The sequence below is a fragment of the Eleginops maclovinus genome, chromosome 7 (assembly GCF_036324505.1).
Source record: "Eleginops maclovinus isolate JMC-PN-2008 ecotype Puerto Natales chromosome 7, JC_Emac_rtc_rv5, whole genome shotgun sequence".
Lineage (NCBI taxonomy): Eukaryota > Metazoa > Chordata > Actinopteri > Perciformes > Eleginopidae > Eleginops > Eleginops maclovinus.
In genome coordinates this window covers 23,097,014-23,116,244 of record NC_086355.1, presented here as the reverse complement: position 1 = coordinate 23,116,244, position 19,231 = coordinate 23,097,014, and the positions used below count along the sequence as shown (strand labels likewise).

At 39.2% G+C, this 19,231-nt stretch overlaps 1 protein-coding gene across 1 annotated transcript; it reads left to right on the top strand.

The window, feature by feature from the left end:
- The first annotated feature begins 15,772 nt into the window (after positions 1-15,772).
- LOC134867565 (piggyBac transposable element-derived protein 4-like) lies at positions 15,773-18,449 on the top strand. Its single transcript, XM_063888231.1, has one exon. The coding sequence runs from the start codon at positions 16,185-16,187 to the stop codon at positions 17,955-17,957; it is 1,773 nt and encodes a 590-aa protein (XP_063744301.1). The 5' UTR covers positions 15,773-16,184; the 3' UTR covers positions 17,958-18,449.
- Positions 18,450-19,231: the final 782 nt, after the last annotated feature.

The window sequence follows — 19,231 nt, the reverse complement described above, 5'->3', positions numbered from 1 at the left end:
TTTGAGTAGGTTTGATGACATCCAGTTGTTGATGTCCTGTAAGAGAATGAGGGGGGAGTTGAGTGGATGTTTTTGTGCAGAGATAGAGCTGTGTGTCATCAGCGTATGAATGGAAGTTTAGACCATGCTGGTGGATGATTTGACCAAGTGGGAGAATATAGATGGTGAAGAGGAGGGTTCCAAGCACAGACCCTTGAGGTACACCTTGGTTTACAGGGGCTGATGGTGAACTGCAGTCACTGATGGGGACAAAGTGTTGTCGGTTCGAGAGGTAGGACTCGAACCAGGCAAGAGCTGTGTCGCTGAGCCCAAGGTGGTCAGACAGGCGGCTGAGGAGAATAGTGTGGGATGTAGTATCGAAGGCCATCAATGTCTTGATCTTCAAACGTTTGTGTTTTGGGTCTGGGGATGAGCACTAAAGCACAGAGGAAAAGTTTTGTTGGGCCATAAAGCTCTTTATTTTTCTCATACTGTGCTGCAGCACCTCTTTTTACCCTCTGTCTGAAACCAGAGCCAAGTCTGTTCTGATTTGTCAACTGCTTATGGATGTCCCGCCCCTTAGGCTATCAGGTACAATTTGTTGAAGCGCTAACCAATAGAAAACATTTAATTAATAACATTTAAGTTTCAAGTTTTGATCTTCAATTTTGAAAACTGAAATGATGTATTCGAACAAAAAATGACTTTATGAAATGTTTCTGGTTGAATAATCTTTTGATTTACTTTAGCAATCCCTTTTAATTAATAAAATATTATCACTTTTGGAATTTGAAAAATGTGGCACTTTTAATGCTTTCAGAACCACACTGTTTTTTTTCTTAGTTTCAAATCTTGTTTTTTGACTTTCAGATCGTCATTTTTGCTTCAAGACCGTTAGCCCTGATGTTGCCTGGGGGGCGGGCCTTAACTGATAGGGGCTTGAAATAATGAGTGACAGCAGAATAAAAAAGGCAGAGGGCCTTCCTTAGTCACGATGCCTTCAGGAATGGTAGGTAGGTACCAAAATAAATGTTACTCCTTATATTCTATATCCAATACTGAATACAAATGGTAGTAAGACAAAACTAATGCAGTGACAAGGATCAACATTTTTAACCGGATTTAGCTCTTACATTATTTATCAGTGCAACATCCACAATAAAAAAGTATATAAAGGTAGTGGTAGTGACAACAGCAGTAGGATGGAACTAGATAGCACTATTTCTGAAAGTATAGCAAAACATTTAAAATACATTAAATAATCTCAGAAGAATTGCACCTTTCAACCGTATTAATACGGGTGGAGCTCAGTGGAAAGATATAGCTACTCCTTTAATCTGCAGTCAACAACGTCTGTGGATCATATTGAGAAATCGGGTCATGATTTTTGTAAAAAAGGCATTGAGTTTTTTTAATGTATTTTTGATGCTTTGAGCATCAAAAGCCGAGTGCCAACTAGTTCAAACATATTGGACAGAAGGCAGACACCTCTGCAGCCGACATCTCAGCAACTCCCAGAAATATGGATGGAAATATAGCACTAAAAGAGGAATATGTTTTTTTAATTATAATTTATTAGGTGCATTTAATTTACTGGCTCAAAACTTTCATCCAAGTATAATTCTGATTTATATAGTTAAAAAAAGCTTTAAATCACAAAAAGAGACATGAAAGGAAGGGCTGAACAGGTAACGGCTTTTGAACTTTAAAAGGGTGGTTGGGGGGGCTCTTCAGTGTAAGGAGCTCCAGAGAGCGGGAGCAGAAAGACCCTGTCACCCCAGGTTTGGTGCCCGGTCCAGGTAGTATTTAAGAGCTTTGCATAATTGGACCTGAGGCAATAAAAAGGAGAGGGGCTACGTTATTGAAAGCCGTGTAGGTCATGAGGAGGATTTTATAATTTGACTTTGAGCCAGTGGAGAATGTAGAAAAATGGAGGGGGACGATGTTGAGAGAAAAAGTGCTAGGATGTGACGGTGAGGGAGGAAGGCAGGTAATTAGGATTTCAGATTTATTGCACTCTGAAAAAACTGATACGTTGACTTTGCTTCTATGTACATTAAATGTTTGATATGAAATGTTTTCAGTATAAAATTAACAGACTCTTTTTGATATTTGCTATGCTACAGCCCAAATGATTTGTTGCTATGTTGTGAGGAAGAGGGAGCAATTTATTTTTGTGGATGCATACATTATGTAAGTAATCACAACCGTAATTTAGATTATTTTTTGACTTTATATATGTGCTGATAGTCTTTTGTATGGAGAAAATCCTCCAAAGTACATCGATGTCTTACCATCCATAATTCACCATTCATCTACGACACAGTGTCCAAACTGAGGCCCAGGGGCCAACTATGGGCCATTGTCCATTCTGAATTGGCCCTCTGCAATTAAAAAAGTATAATGGAATATGGCCTACATGTTGTGCTTTTTCTTATATTCTATTATTACACTATTATTATTCATCTGTTAATAAACCCACTTTTCAAATAAATTCAGTCAATTCAAGTTAAAAACATGTTCTAAAAACTATAAGTAAAAAAAAAAAAAATACCATTTGCACAACAAGCCTGAAATAAACCCTTCACATTTCGCCTTATTATAAGAAATCGGAGGCTCCAACAAAATAAATGAAACCCTATGGAGAGCTGTGGACGACTATTACAAAGTCTCTGTTGTCACTCCAGGCCTATACAACGTTCTTTTTGTTAATTTAGTCATGCTTGAAACTTTTCTCCATATTTTCAATCATCTAGTTTTTTATTTTACTGATTGGCATTAATATATGGCTGATTGCAAGAGGAATGATGTCCATCAACATATTGGCAGTTCTAATTGTTTCTGCCAAGTCCAATAAACATCATATTTGTGTGCCCAGCCGTTAGCATCAAAAAACAATATCTTCCATCTGCTGCTGCCTTTTGGCACTGATATGAGCAAATCAACAGACAAAAATACTACTCTGCTATTTCAGGATAGAAGTTCTAGGAGGCAGTATGGCTGCAAAGTGTTATTAATTTATGTGTTTAATACAATATTATAAGCCCCTGATGCCTTCTTTGTGGTAATTCAACAATGAAGGAATATGCGGATAAACATTACATAACTCTCGTTCCGACTGCCTACAGGTGAAACATAGAACAGGTTTAGTTTCCTTAACTAAGGGTAGCTCTAGTGCATTCTTAAAAACGGAGGAAATAATAACTGATGTGGATATACAGTAATATGTTATGAAGGAAAACCAACTTCCAAATGGAATTCAAATGATATTAACAATTTGAACGCTTTGAATTCCTTATACTGTTGTACAGTTTTTCCCAGGGCTGATGCTCTGTGTACAGTTCTAATTGTCAACACATTTGCCCTCTACATGTGCAACCATTTGCATACTAGCTAAGCAAACAGTAATCTGGCATCAGGTATTGTGAGAGGAAGCATTACCATACTGCTACAATGTAAAACAAGCCACTGCTGCTAGGAAATGCAAACACAGACAGGCCAGTGTAATTGAAGGCGCTTTAGATATACATCCATTTGGCTTTTCGTTTTTCAGATCATCATCTCCTGGTCATACCCTCAGGATGGCACAGTAACCTCTTATTTATCTGCCTGATGCATCCTTGTCTCCGCTGTTACGTGCTAGGCATGCTGTACTTTTTGTGTCCTGCTCTTTTCTCTTGTCCTCTTTGTTTTTTAAACTGCAGCTGATCACTACCTGCCTGGGCACCTAAGACTGTCGGCTGATTGGATCCCCTCAACCTCAGCTGGCCTATTAGCAGCCAGGGCCAATCATAAAGGATGCACCCAGGAAGCCTTCTTCCTCTCAGACCTGCTGCTGAATACAGAGCTGCTGTCTGATTGTTTGTTTGTTTCTGATTCTACTGTGGATCTTGTTTTCTGAGTATTGTTAAGTGTGTGTGTGTGGTGGAGGAGTTAGTTAAGTTCAGGGAACCCTCTCATCGCGTAGGTAACATATGTTAGACACTAGGTTAGTAGATTGTTGCCACCCATGTGTTTTGATTTGTTTCCATTCGTAGTAGTTCAGATAATGAGGGTTTTTGTTTGAATTTTGGTTTGAAAGAATAGACTTAAAGATGGGCCTTGTTTTGTTATGTTTACTTATTTTGTTTGGGACAATCTCCTTTTCTCCTCCTCCCTCACTTTACAGAATATTTGTAGGCATTATTTTTGTTAAAAGAATACATTCATGTGTTAACTTTCAATCTGACTCCCTCATTTTATTGGGTGCTGTATGTTATGGTCCCCATTTCCCCTAGACCTTATTGGGGATGTAACATCGACCCACATACAGCAATCAAAAGAGGCAGGCTATAGCCTTGCGTCTCATTTGAAATGTCCCATATTTAAAATGTATATTTCCATTTTCCAGCAGGGTTAGGTGCACACTGTTAAAGGTACAACAATGTCCATGGAGAAATGCTAAATTATTCAGAAGTTGTACCCTAAAACAAGCCGTTTGAACCTCCTCATGGTAGTGATGTCACCTTATACAGTATATCAAATGTTTATAAAAATATAGATAGAAAGGTCTGCTTCAGTGCCAGAGTGTTGCCAAGACCTCAAGAGGAACTAAAGACCTGACATCACTGCTAAAAGCATTGCATTCAAGAAAGAGAACAGGTGAATTCAGACAGTAGGAGAAATATCTGTTCCAGCAGAAACCTAAAAAAACAAGTCTGAACCTGAAAATGAACACTCCTTAATGGATTATTTAATATTTATTTTTAGAGTATATCCACAGGTAATTGCAAAAACGTTCATTTGTATTACACCATGAGTCTCCGCAGCTACACATTTTCCCTTATCCCCAGCTCACACAATGAAATAAATATAATATACAGGTACCTGAGTAATGGGGGCATATGAAAAAGACAGTTTCAATAGTTGCATTCATCTGCAATTAATGTACATCCTATTACAACATAAACAAACCTTTTTTCTATTATCTAAATATTCACCAAGATATTAAATGCACAAGCAATTAAACATGGGAAATATTTTCCAGAAGTTGCCCAGTCTTTCTGGTATTTTTTTTAGCAGGATACTTCTAATCCATCATAATCAGCGAATGTCTCTCAAATGAATCACCCCGCACACAGTTGCCCTAAAAGTCTTATGTGAGTCACAGCACTTAAAGCCCTGCAGGACATGCCTCCTGTGGGAGAGTTTTCTGTGGAACAGTCACCGAGGGGTTGACAGTGATGGCTGGCTGTATTCAGAGGACAGGAAAGCACTTAGCCTCCCGAGGAGTCTCCTCAGAGCCGCTCCTTTACAGCACTGGTGAAATCAGTTCAAGGTACACATGTTTGCTCAAAATAAAGTTAAAGAGGTTTCTTTTAAAATGTTACACACTATGTGCAGCCATGGAAGAAGTATGTAGATCCTGTACTTGAATAAAGGTATCAATAGGTGAGAGTGGGGTAAGATGAGCCACCCTCTTTATCTAGGTAACTGTGCACATTTGTTGTGTTGAGACCATTCATACAGGAAGCACCCATCATTGCTATGTGGCAGTGATGGAGAGAAGCACAAGATAATGTATTTTACAATAAACCATGCTTTGCTTGTCAAAGTACAGTTTCAACATGTCAGGGATAATTACTCTTATGTCAAAGCAAAAGTATCCAGGTCTGAAAATATGTATCATACATGTTGTCTATTTAGCAAGGTGTAAAACCATGTGAATCATTTAGCTAAAGATTAGCATAACCTTAAGCTAGACAGTGTTTTACCAAAAAGTGGCTGTGTGGCAAAGTGAGCCAAATGCTGGGGGGTAAACTGAGCCAGTGGTTAAGTTAGATCTCTAGTATAAAATGTTTTTTTAAATGTTTAAACATTGTAGAAAAGTCATCATGCCAAGAAAGTCCAAGAGAAAGACTGAGTAGATGGAGAGAGTAGCCACTGCTGGCAAGGCAGGAACATCTATCAGAGCAGTGGCAAAGAGAGAAATACTGACAGGTCAACCCTGCGTAGATACATAAAAAGGAAGGAGGAAAGGAAGTGAAAACAGTAGAAACATTGGAACAGCAGAGAACAAGAGTGTTCTCACATAGCGGAGAGAACACTGGCTGAACAGTTCTATGGCCTTACTCCAAAGAAATGCTGTGAACTGGCATTTGAATTAGCAGACAGAAACAACAGTCCTGTAACAAACAACTCAGGTTTATGTTCTTGAATAAAAAAATCCCCCCCAAAAAATAATCATGTTCAGGCAAAGCAGATTGGACTCAAGTGCAGCAGGGACAACGGTTTTAACAGAAACATATGGTTATTCAGGTTTAACACATATACAGCCAGAACTCTCCCATATGTAAAATCAAGGAACCAACAAACAAACTAAACTTAAATACATGCGTAACTAATGACAAGGACAAGACATGGCTGGTCAGGGGGTGAACACTTTCAAAATAAAACTGTGCAACACAGACAGATTGTGACATTTCTAAATAAAACTGAAAATACATAGACAGATCATGACAAAGAAAAAAGTTCAAGGTTCAGCTCTGGGGTCAGGGAGAGGAGATTGACAGCCAAGAGGGGGTCAAAGGTCATACTTTGATGCATGCGGCCGGGCTACACACCAGGTGTGATGATGGGATGCCTAGAGCATCTACCGTTGGATGTGTCTGTCGGTGAGCTGGGGTATGTATGCTTCCGTATCTGTGAGTGCATCGGGGAGTGGAGTTTACAACCCACTGTGCTTTTGATCACTTCACAGGCTGCAGCTTGAGAAAGTGCGGCCCGCTGAGAGCTTTTAGTCTCAGAGAAAGCAAGAGCTCTCAGTGACCTGCCACAGGTGGGGAATAAGAAAAAAGACACAGCAGGGTCACTCCACAATAAGATTTGATTTGAATATCGAAGATTTTTTCTGAAAGTTTAGAGAGTGCTTTATCAAACACAAGGTATCGTGGAAATGTATCATAGAAGTTTCAGTCAGTTATATTTTGTCTTTGTACACTTGTTTTTGCCTTGGCTCACTATGACTATGACTCAAAAGCTTCTTCACACCTTTATAGTCTAGTTGCCAGCTCATAGGGTCCTGTTGTGATCCCAGAAATGCTGAGTACCCCAAAGTTTAATTCAATTTGCACAATTAGCAAAAGTTGTGTTAATTAGCACAGATTTGGATGATGTTTGGTAATTGATGAAGCTGAATCCATTTCTGACATTTCTGAATCAAACATTTCTAGAGAATGTCCATATTTGTACTCTCTGTTGGTTGATTTTGATAAATGTTGGTCAATTTTGAAGATTTAGTGGAATCCGGACCATTTGGATTGCACAGATTGCTTATTTATTTGAAAACAAATTATCCACAGTAGAGGCAATCATCTTCATCTTGTGCTCGCTATATCCAATGGTTGCAAGACTACTCATGGTAGTTAAAATTAGCCCGACAAGACTATATATATGGCCACTTTCTAGTTAAAACTGCAGTTTTAAATCCTGAAAATGTCAGAAATTAATTCAGAATCCTCAATAGCCCTCATAACACTCAAATGGCATCCAGATCTTTTTAATATTGCCCAGATAGGGTTTAATGCCATTAATTCTGATTAATGCAACTTACACTAATTGTGCAAATTGCATACAAATTTGGAGTACTCAAAATGTTCAGGTTCACTAAGCTGGCAAATAGACTATTATTACACATGTCTGGCTTCATTCTGTTGTGTAGCATTTGACAGACAGACGGGTGCCACTGTGACCGTTGTCAGGCAAATTATCATACAGATGATACCTGTTATAATTATCACGTCACATGTCCCTTTGTTTCCCATTTGGTAGACTGTAATATAAATGACTTAGTAGCCTGTCCCCCTTTGTTTCCAGTTTCTCTGGATAAAGGACTTGTTCTGTGAAATCTTGGTCAGAGCCTGTAACCCTAACCCAGCTGGAATAGATTTGGTTGAATGCTTTTACTCTTCATTAAAGGTTCCTTATTATACTATTTTCATCAATATATTGAAGGTCTCAGATACAGCTGCGGATTATTTTTTTAAATTAAGAGACCAGTTCAGCATTACCATTTCTCTTGTTTTATTATTTATAGGTATGTTTTTATATAAATGGATCACGACAAAAAAAGAGGGGGTCTTTGTTCCTGAAACTTTCCGAAATCTCCTAACACAGAGGGGACACATATTTATTGATAAAAGACGTGAAGTGGATTTTGTACAAGAGATGACCTTTAGATAACACAACTTTGTTTTAAACTTATATATTGTGTTCATTTCTTAACAGAATGTGATTAATTGGGGAATTCCCACAACAAAAGGTATTCTCCTGGAAGACAAAATGTTTCAGGAGTTGTGTATGATTTTTATTTAATTTTTTCCAAGGCTAAGGGTAGTGTTGAGGCAAAGGGAGAGAAAGGGAGTGAGGTTTCACAAATCATGGCAATAAAGACCATGGAGTCCAAGGTTACCCAAGCGATGGTCATGAACACACCACAACAGCTGAATGGAGGAGGATTAGCGAGAAAGGGATTGAAGAAGAAGGGAGGAGAGGTGAGTGGAACAACTGTGTGTTCTACCCCCCGACCTCTGGTTCTGCACTGTCAACGAGTAGTAATCCATGTAGGGAGCGGCTCAACGAGGAGGAGAAAAAAACTGACAGCAGTGACTTAAAAAGTGATGAGAGATGTTTGATTTGCTTGGTGTGGATACGGCAGAAAGTGTTTATGGGGGCTCTTCTAAAGGGATTATAAATATGATTAATTATCCTTCCTGAAGAATGAAGAGGATAAAGAAACGCCTACCGACTTCCTGTTCCAACAGAAAAACTTTTTGGGAGCACAAGCCCGTTTAAAGGTGGTGACCAATGTTCCTTCTGTCCATAAAATGTTCTAGTGTCTACTTCCTGAAAGTATCAGGAATCCCAGCACATGTCCACACTCAAGCATGTATTGCCTTAAAAAAGCAGTCTTAGAAAAAAACAGTTTAAGAATACCACTACAAACTAAGTTAGGTATTTATTTAATCAAACATACTCTTTTATACATCCATTCACATGCATATATTTTAATATCATTTTGTATCAACATAGCACACGTGAGATTTGTTGAGACAGTGTTCGTGTCTCCTGCAGCGTTGCTTCCTAAATTACTTCTCCACCACCCTCTTCTCTTCTTACAGCTCTTTTCATCAAACACTGACATGTCTGATGAAATAATATACTTTAATTTATTATTTAATAATGAATGGGGTGGTGTGACGTCCAAAAAGGTGGTTTGTTGCTTGAGGGCAACAGTATGCCATAGAGGGCAGATAATAATGATACAGTTTAAATACAGAAAATGTCATTCAAAACTTTTACTTTGAATGAATTATGTTTGGATTATTGTATGTCTTTTTGTATTTGAGTTAAGGATCTGAATATTTGCTTGACCTGAATGATATGTTCTCCTGTAAATCATGTTATTGTATGATTCAATTGATTGAATTGTATTTATTTCCTTCCAATGGGCATATATGCACACAGAGATATGTATACAATTCAAATGTAAATACATGTATTGCGAACACTAATACTTCCTCCTTTTACTTCGCAAAGGAATTACTTTACGAGGGAAAATCTACATTCCATGTGGCCCTGCAATCTTTTAAAGAGACAGTACAATGTTGTTGACAGTGTTGATTGTGAAGGACAGCTACTCAAGGACCCATTTACCTGAGGGATTAACATGTGATCTATATCCGGATGTCTTTTTTTTTTAAATACAAAAACAGCACAATCCAAGGCATGTAGCACATTGTGGGAATGGACTGGATCCTGATCTGGAGGAGTCAACATCAAGCCTGTGACTGCAGTGTGAGTGGATGGATGGGAAATATTGAAGGGAAATGACAAATAATGGAAGGTTTAAAAGAGAAAGCAGAACTCTAGTGAGGTCTTTATATTGGCTCCTGTGTAGCTAGGAATATAATGATATTCAGCAAACAATTTGATTAATTTACTGTTCACCAAGCAGCTAGCTAGTGTAAGAAAGGTAATAAACTATTTTTTCGTGGGGATGGAAATCATCCCCACATTTTCCTCCAGTTGTGGCGGCGGCGGCGGAGGGGTGTTGGTAAACAAACAGTGACGTTTGATTTGATTCATCATCCCAATGAGTCCTGCCAGGCCGGACGGTTTACCCCTCTGCCTCACTGAGCTCCAGTAGCTAACGAACATTAGCTACGGCTCAGTCTCTCGCACTGGCTCTTACTGTCTCTCTTCTCCGCTGCTGTGAAGGCTCTCCCTGAGGACCCCTTAGGACAGAACATAACCATCATATTCATTCATAAATGTCTGTGTGCACGCCTTTATAGTTTGACTTTAATGTCATCTGAGCTTCTGTGTGTGTGTGCTGTTCATATTGTTTCCATGGTAAACAACTGCATATAGCTTTCCCTATGAAACCTCCTCCACCTCCTCCTCCTCCTCCTCCTCCTCCTCCTCCTCCTCCTCCTCCTCACCAGCATGCAGTGTGGATATCCGAGTTCATGTTTCTACGTGCAGTTTTCTTATGAGGTAAAGGACTTTGTAATTTATGTGCATTCTTCAAGTGTATTTCCCCAACAATAACTCAGGGAAACCTTGTGTTGCCATGTCCCCTCACAAAATTATATGGGGCTGTTAAGCTGGACTCGGCTACAGCAGACTGTTTATGTGTATGCACAGAGCGAGCAGCATCTGTTCCAACACACCATGTCTGACGCTGCTGTGGGAAACATTAAAATGATTGATTGGACGAGATTAAACTGGCTAATTTTTGAAGGGCAACTTTACTGCTTTTTTGGAAGCAAGGACGGTTTAATTCACAGAAGATGATGTCAGTGAACTTCACACAGTACGAGGATGTTGTCCATCTCAGATTAGGCCATTGAGTTGCAAAATGCTTTGTGTTTGTTATTGTCAAATAACACATCCAATGATAAACCCCAAAACTAAAAATGAAAGTAAGTGTTGAGTGCTCCATTGATGATGTATTTTTGTTAGCCGTATTTAGCATTACAAGGGCTTTAATAAAAAGCAATGGGATTGTATTATTGGATTTTAGTACATCACGGAAAATAAGCGTGTGGCAAACACAATCTCCACATATTTACAACACTTTCTGATTTTCTAAAGCATAAAAGCAATCGCCCAAAGTATAGAGCTAACGTTATCCTTTAAACAAACTACATCACGATAGCATGGCTGCCCGTCACCACCGCTAAAGACTATTGGAAGCTAATGTTCGACATGATGATCTTTACTGGTTTCTTTAGTTAGTTGTTAACACATGTACCAGATATGCAGACTGTGACTAAATGTGATTTAAAAACGCATTTCGGCTTTTATGTAATAATTTTGAAAGTGACACATAAACCTTATTTATATTTAATTCAATCCTCACTTTATTATGGAACATCTCTCCAGTGACACTGATGCTTTAAATTATTAAGACTATTTTAAGTTATTGAATAGCCTACTGCTCATTATCTAATGTTTTTATTTTGCTGTTTTCCAACAGCAGGATAAACGTTTTTTTTTTTTTTCACTCCCTGGTGAATCAAACTTAGCAGATAAAAGGATGAGGATAATAATTATACTAATGTTCAAAGCTCACGTTCATGTTCAAAGTAAAAACAACCAATTTACCACAAAGAGTTCTGCCGAATTATACTTCAAATGAATACTGAAATGTATTTTATCCATTCCGACTACATTCCAGATAATTTGTTTTTTGTTTCAAACCAAGATTCTCTTTGAAATCGTGAGCTTATCATCCATTAAATATATTTTCTATGGTCAACAATACATGTGATGCCTTGGAATGCAGCTATAATGCCTCATCAAATGCTGCTTGCCTTTTATTAAGCTTTTAAAAGGAAGTGACTATTTAAGAAGCTGTGTGGGCGAGTTTCTCCACACTGGCCTGATTCCCTCCATTACGACGCACTGTAAAACTACCTGCGCTGTGGTAAAAGAGAGTAAACGCCTGAGTTCTCCAGTATATGAATGCAGTATATGGGCTGGCTGGTATTTCCCAGCGGGCAGGTTGGTCAGCTTGACCTCTGTTAAAGCTTGCGTTTCTGTCACCAGCCGCCTGACTGAAATAAATTGGCTTTGGTCTCTATGGAGGAGTTTGCTGTTGCTGCAGACCTGAGGCCTTATTGGTAGAGCCGCAGTCTCACTCGGGAAGCTCTTTGTGTGTGCGTTTGTCCCTATATATGTGTGTGTGTGTGTGTGTTTGTGTGTGTGTAACCCTGACCCGGGAAAGATGCGGGCATGAATTGCAGTGACCTAAGAGACTGCTGCAGTGTGTGAAGATGCCTAAGAGTGTGCAACTGTGTTTGTGTGTAGGCCAAATATGAGTGAATGGAGAACCTGAGAATGGCCGTGACCTCTTTGTCCAAAGCAGTATTTGAGTGTGTGTGTGTGTGTGTGTGTGTGTGTGTGTGTGTGTGTGTGTGTGTGTGTGTGTGTGTGTGTGTGTGTGTGTGTGTGTGTGTGTGTGTGTGTGTGTGTGTGTGTAATTGACCTCTCTATGCTCTGTGTGGGAGTGCAGAGGGGGGTGTTTTGCAGGAGCTGTAAGATTGCGGTGTGTGAACAGTCTGCCCACGCATCATGTGCTTTCATCACCCTGGGTGTGGCAATGCTGATGAAAGGACTCACTGAACACATGCAGAAAAAGACAAACCACTGTGTCTTGCATTCATTATGAAAATGCAGAAAATTAAACTTCACAAACTCCAAAGATTCTCCAAATGCCTAATATCTTATTTTTCATCATGGCTTGTATTACATTGTTACCGCGTATTATTGATAGGTAAGTTTTTGGTAGTATGTTGACAAGTGAACACACTTGACTTAATGAAACCCTTTACTTTTTGTATGGTTTTTCCATTTCCTGTAGTGTGTTATACAGGTTTTTGTGCATGTAATTGGCAAAGGCTAAAATCCACGAGTTCCTGTCTCCCCCTGTCTGCCTGAAACACCTCTATTGGACTCCTTTGTTTACTCATGTACCCTCATTAAGTTGAACCCAATCATTTATATTTAAATGTAATAGTATTGCTTTGCACTAACCTAATATAGTAATGTGAAATCTGTTGACATAATACATTTAATTAAAGTCAACGTTTCAGTTTTTTCAGTGCAGGCTAAGGTGTGGGACATTTTTTAAACATCTCTAAGCAGTAGACCAATCACAACAGAGTCGACCAGCTAACCAATCAGAGCAGACTGGGCTCTGATTTCAGACAGAGGGTAAAGTACCACAGGCAGTATGAGAAAAATAAAGAGCTTTTTGAACATTAAAGCATGAGGACATGTCCCAGGAGAGACAGTAAATACTAATATGAACCTGAACATGACCAGAGTATGTCCTGTTGAATAATGTTTACTCAAGCACAGCAATATGCTATGAACTAAGTCTATCTCTGGCACTATATGAAAAGTCAGAAATGACACTAAAGCCCATTAGACAAATTTTAATTCATGTAAATATTAAGATATAAGCATGTTTGCTGTATGAGTCTAAATATGACTTGCTGGAGTGGCTAAATCAAGATGTAGGGAAGGGGTTTGTTGAGAGACTTCACTCTGGACCATAGAGGTTCCATCACTTGGACCGGAGTGACCAATCAGCTGAAATCCAAACCACGTTTTAGTGTTTCCTATAATATCTATTTTCCAAACCTAACTATTTCAATGGTAACTTTTCAAAAAATCTCTTGTTGAAAATACTGCTTGCAACAGACAACTAATCAGACCCAGAAGACATGGCTAACCAAAGAAATGAAAAAATAGAGACAGAGAACAAACAATTGAAATGTTTAAGGATTCCCTTTTCTCAAAAATGTACTTTTTGTTATATTATGTCCCAGCAAATGTCTGACGATGACTATACTGACTTGTATCTCTGCAAAGTTTGTCTCTAGAGTTGCTTTCACATTCCTCTGTTGAAGTGGGAGATGCTTCCATGAAATATTAAAATATCCCTCTGCAAACTAGATTTGGTATGTGACAAATTCAACACAGCTAATTGCTCTCTGACACGCCAAAGCCAACACATATTGTCATAGAAACAGTGTGCAACACAACCTTTGTATTTGATAGACTTGTCAGCACAGAGAGCGAGAGTTTGTATTACCGTCAGAACGTTTTGACAGCCAACATGGCCTGCATATTCTGAATGCAAACCCAACCCTAGAGCATTCCTCCACTATCTACAAAAAGATCTGTGTAAAAATCTGTAACTATGTTTAGCAAACTTCATATCTGAGGAGTGATGTCCAGGAACCTGCAAGACTATGCTTCAGTGAAATGCTCAGCTTTTTATTATCAGTGTGATGAAACAAAGGGATGAAACTTTAAAATGTATAGTTTTGTGTGTTGCTTTTTTAAATGTATTTACCATGCTACATCCGAACAAAACTGACACACCACTTCAGCAAGAAACCATACAGTCTATGCAAGACACTTTAACGTACATTTCTTTATTTATTGTCATTTTCGTCTTTGGGTTGCTAAGGTAAACTAAAGTAAATATGTAAAATGATTTTGGTTGATAAGTCCATGCATTTTACCGTGGTGTAACGTAACTAAGTGAATTTACTCAAGTACAATTTTGAGATGTGTACTTTACTTCAGTATTTTAATGGTATGCTACTTTGTACTTCTACTCCACTACAATTCAGAGGTAAATGGTGTACTTTTACTCAACTACATGTATTTAATCCCTTTATTTACTTTACAGATCTGGATGAATGATGGTAAATATAATCAGCCCTTAACTCAGACTTTAGTTCACCTGCAGTAAATCCAGCAGCTACCCTGCAGTATACAAAGCCATTCAAACCAGCTGCACCTTTACCAGCTCTGAGAACACTTTAATGATCAATAATTATAAAACATATCAGAGATATTATTCTGAAATGGACCAATCAAACAATGAATAATTTTTTGACATTTTGAATACTTTTACTATGACAGAGTATTCCTACACTCTGGTACTTCTATTTTTACTCAAGAACAAGAGTACTTTTTCTACCTCTGACATTTTATTAGTAACAATAATAATAACCTGTGTGCAGACACAAAAAGAGCATAACATGTCCTCTTTAACTTTTTAAGTAGAAAAACCTTTTGAAAGCAGTATTTTTTCATACTTTAAAATGTTTGTTTTGGCAGGCGTCAAGAGTTTCTCCAGCTTTTTTATGCTTGAGTTTCTGTGAACCCGGGATTCATTCAGTCGGGTGAGAAATTATTTAAATCCAACTAAACTAATAAGAGAAATTTGCAGAGAAAGAAAAAGTGAAATATAAAAGTCATACTAAGTTATGCATGGAGAAATGAAAGAAACCCAGAAACGGAAACAGAGTTTTACAGGCTAAGAGGTGGCTGATCCTCACTGTCATTATTCAGCATTTTGAAGTCACGATGCTGGGGTGCCTTTCAGCGAAGACGTGGGGGGGGAATGCCAACTGTAGACTTCAGCCATGTGACTGGAATGTAAATTAGGGAAATGTGTTTCACCTCATCCTTACCCCATCTGGCACTCGACTCGGTATGAGAGACAAAGGCTGTAGAGAGAACATTGAGTGTGTGTGTGTGTGGGTTTGGTTGTAACATTTCCCAAGAAGTTTTGACTAATGGATTCCGCTGTAGGAGCAGCGGTCTGATCATATATTTTCTCATGGCTCATTGCAATACCTGTAGTTACAGTACATCTGTGAGTCTCTATATGCTGTGTGGGTGTTTCCATGGTATTCATGCTCAGGGATGCATATTTATACCCCTTAACCCTTGTATTATGTTAAGGGTCAATTTGACCCATTTCAGTTTTTGTGTTGACCAAAGTACTGGTTATCCTTTCTTTTTCTTGATGAAATTTGGTGACTTTTCATCATCTAGGGTCATGAACTGGTGTGTAAAATCTGGACACTTTGATGTGTAGTGGAATGTCTGTGCAGAGTTTGTATACAAAGATGATGTTGCGGGTCATTTTGACCCAGACCCTTTAATGTTGGTAAATAGCTGTTCAGATCCAAAATAAACATGTCTCTTTGATGTACTTTTTACTTTGATGTACAATTGTTTGTATTTTGATTGCCTCTGAGACCCAGAGCCAGGTGTGTGAAGAGAGGGAACTTTCTCACACTTGTCCTTGTCACTGTTCTCATGTCATCTCTTTGACAAACTCACCAAAAATGAGCTCCAGAAGGATGGCAGCTGAGGAGGCTTTATCACAGATTTTGAACTGGGAAAGTGATGTAGAGGAAGATATTTCAGAACCAGAGGATCTTTCAGAGACAGAGGACAATGTTATTGCTGATCCAGATTGTCAATTGTCCTACGATGAGGAGGATTCAGAGGACGAGTCTGCCGTTGTTCCTCCAACAGATGAAAACCAAGGAATGCAGCAATCATCATCCACAGAGGGGACATGGGCATCTAAGGACGGTAATATAAAATGGTCAACATCACCACACCCAAGCCGAGGCAGACTGTCATCTTCCAATGTGATCAAAATGACTCCCGGTCCTACAAGATTTGCTGTCACACGAGTTGATGGGATTCAATCAGCATTTCAGCTCTTCATATCCTCACCAATAGAGAGGATTATACTGGAAATGACCAACTTGGAGGGGAGACATGTGTTACAAGAGAAATGGAAGCCACTGGATCAGACTGACTTACATGCTTACATTGGAGTTCTGTTATTAGCTGGAGTGTACAGGTCAAAGGGAGAAGCAACTGCAAGTCTATGGAATGAAGAGAATGGAAGGCCAATCTTTCGTGCAACAATGTCTCTGGAGACATTCCACATGATATCTCGTGTGATCCGCTTTGACAACCGCGACACCAGAGCTGGTCGACGTGAAAGAGACAAACTAGCTGTGATCAGAGATGTGTGGGATAAATTGGTTGAAATTTTACCTTTGTTGTACAATCCTGATCCCCATGTTACTGTAGATGAGCGCCTTGTTCCATTCAGGGGGCGCTGTCCTTTCCGACAGTACATGCCCAACAAGCCCGCCAAGTATGGCATCAAAATATGGGCATCCTGTGATGCAAAATCCAGCTATGCATGGAATATGCAAGTATACACTGGAAAGCTACCTGGAGGAACATCTGAGAAGAATCAGGGGATGCGTGTGGTGCTGGAAATGAGTGAAGGGCTGCAAGGTCATAACATCACATGTGACAACTTCTTTACATCCTACCGCCTTGGAGATGAACTTCAGAAGAGAAAGCTGACCATGTTGGGAACAGTCAGAAGAAATAAGCCAGAACTTCCCACTGAAATTCTGAAGATGCAGGGCAGACCTCTGCATTCCTCAATATTTGCTTTCACTGAGAAAGCAACAGTTGTTTCATACTGCCCAAAGAGAAACAAGAATGTTATTGTAATGAGTACAATGCACACAGATGCATCTCTGAGCACAAGAGAAGACATGAAGCCACAAATGATCCTGGATTATAACTCCACCAAAGGAGGAGTTGACAATCTGGACAAAGTCACAGCAACATACAGCTGCCAGCGCAAGACAGCCCGTTGGCCTTTGGTGATTTTCTACAACATTGTGGACGTGTCTGCTTACAATGCCTATGTCCTGTGGACTGCAATCAACCAGAAATGGAATGCCGGCAAATTGTACAGACGTCGGCTTTTCCTGGAAGAACTCGGCAAAGCACTTATCACTCCCAAGATCCAGACGCGAGCCAGGCCAGCTCGATCCCCAGCAGCTGCAGCTGTCATTGAAAAGGTCAAGCTCAGGTCACCCGACCAACCTGCAGCCTCACCCAACCCAACCTCACCCAACCAACATCCAGTGGACACAGGAGGAAAGAAAAGGAAAAGATGCCAGGTCTGTCCCTCCCGAGAGGACAGTAAAACAAGTACCTCTTGTGTGAAATGCAAGAATTACATCTGCAGAAAGCACACAGTAACATTCTGTCCATCATGTGGAGAACATTGAAAATGTTGAAGAAAAATGTGATGAACATTGAAAAGTTGAAGTTCGCTGGGATGAAGTTAAAGTTGAAGTCAAAGTTAAAAAGAAATGTGTTCATGAAGAGGGAAAAACGTAGCCCTTGTGCTTTCTTTGGTCAAAGAAGGAGGAAGGGAGGAAGGAAAGAAGGTAGGAAGGAAAGAAGTGAGAAAGGAAGGAAGGAAGAGAAGAAGGAAGGAAGGAGGAAAGAAGGAAGGAAGGGAGAAAAGAAGGGAATAGAGGAGGATGAACAGAGAGAAGGAAAACAGGATGAGAAGAAGGAAGGAGAGAGCATGGCAGGAGGAAAGAAGGAGGGAAGAATTATCATTTTGACCTGGGAGGAGGACAAGAGGATTAGACTAAATAGTTCTTAAATATGGTGTTGGAATTAAAAATGTAGTGTATGTCACTTTTGTAAATGTTTATGTAATCTAAAATAAAGTTGTTATTGGTTTAACCTGTTTTCTTGACTGTTTTGAGTGCATTTACACAGTATGGGTCAAAATGACCCGCAACATAATCAATGTAATTTTTTTTCAACATAATACAAGGGTTAAGGCAGATGGTGAAACTCTACGGTGCATCTGGCTTGTCATCACATCCTAGACTTTGATGACTCGGCTCTATCCGGTGCAACAATGCTCAGGGTCAACTGCGATGATCAGTGTTGCAAGAATTGCTTCAACGGCAGACACATGTACCCATTTGAGTCCCAAAACTATATTTGGTAAGATAAAAAATAATCCATCACTTTGTTATGACTGAAATCTGGTATGGACATATTCTGGGAAATGTTCTGACAGTAAAACGTTTACATGAGATTACTTAAAGAAACTTACACTTTTATCAGGATTTTATTTGAAATATGAAGAAATAAAACACTAAAATTGTATTTCTTTCAATTTACTCCACATTTAATATTTATTATACCACATACTTGATGGCCTTCCAAGTAGCATTGGAGACACAGACATTTGCTAATCATACTGTATTTAGTCTTTGGGCACATGAGAATACTTTCTTATGTATTTATTGAATTATATGTTTAAAAAAAACCAGCAGTCCTTTATGTTCAAGAAAGCCCCAGAGAATCCTCCTACTAAAGAACATTTCAGATGCACATTTTTTTAATGTGTTAATCACCGCAGAATACATTCTACGGTCAGTAAGGAAGGTTACGACATGTGTTCCTGTGCCTTTTTCCCTCCAGTGGATTTACTCAGGTGTACAGCGAGCTGCACCTGGGAAGGAAGCGCTTAAAA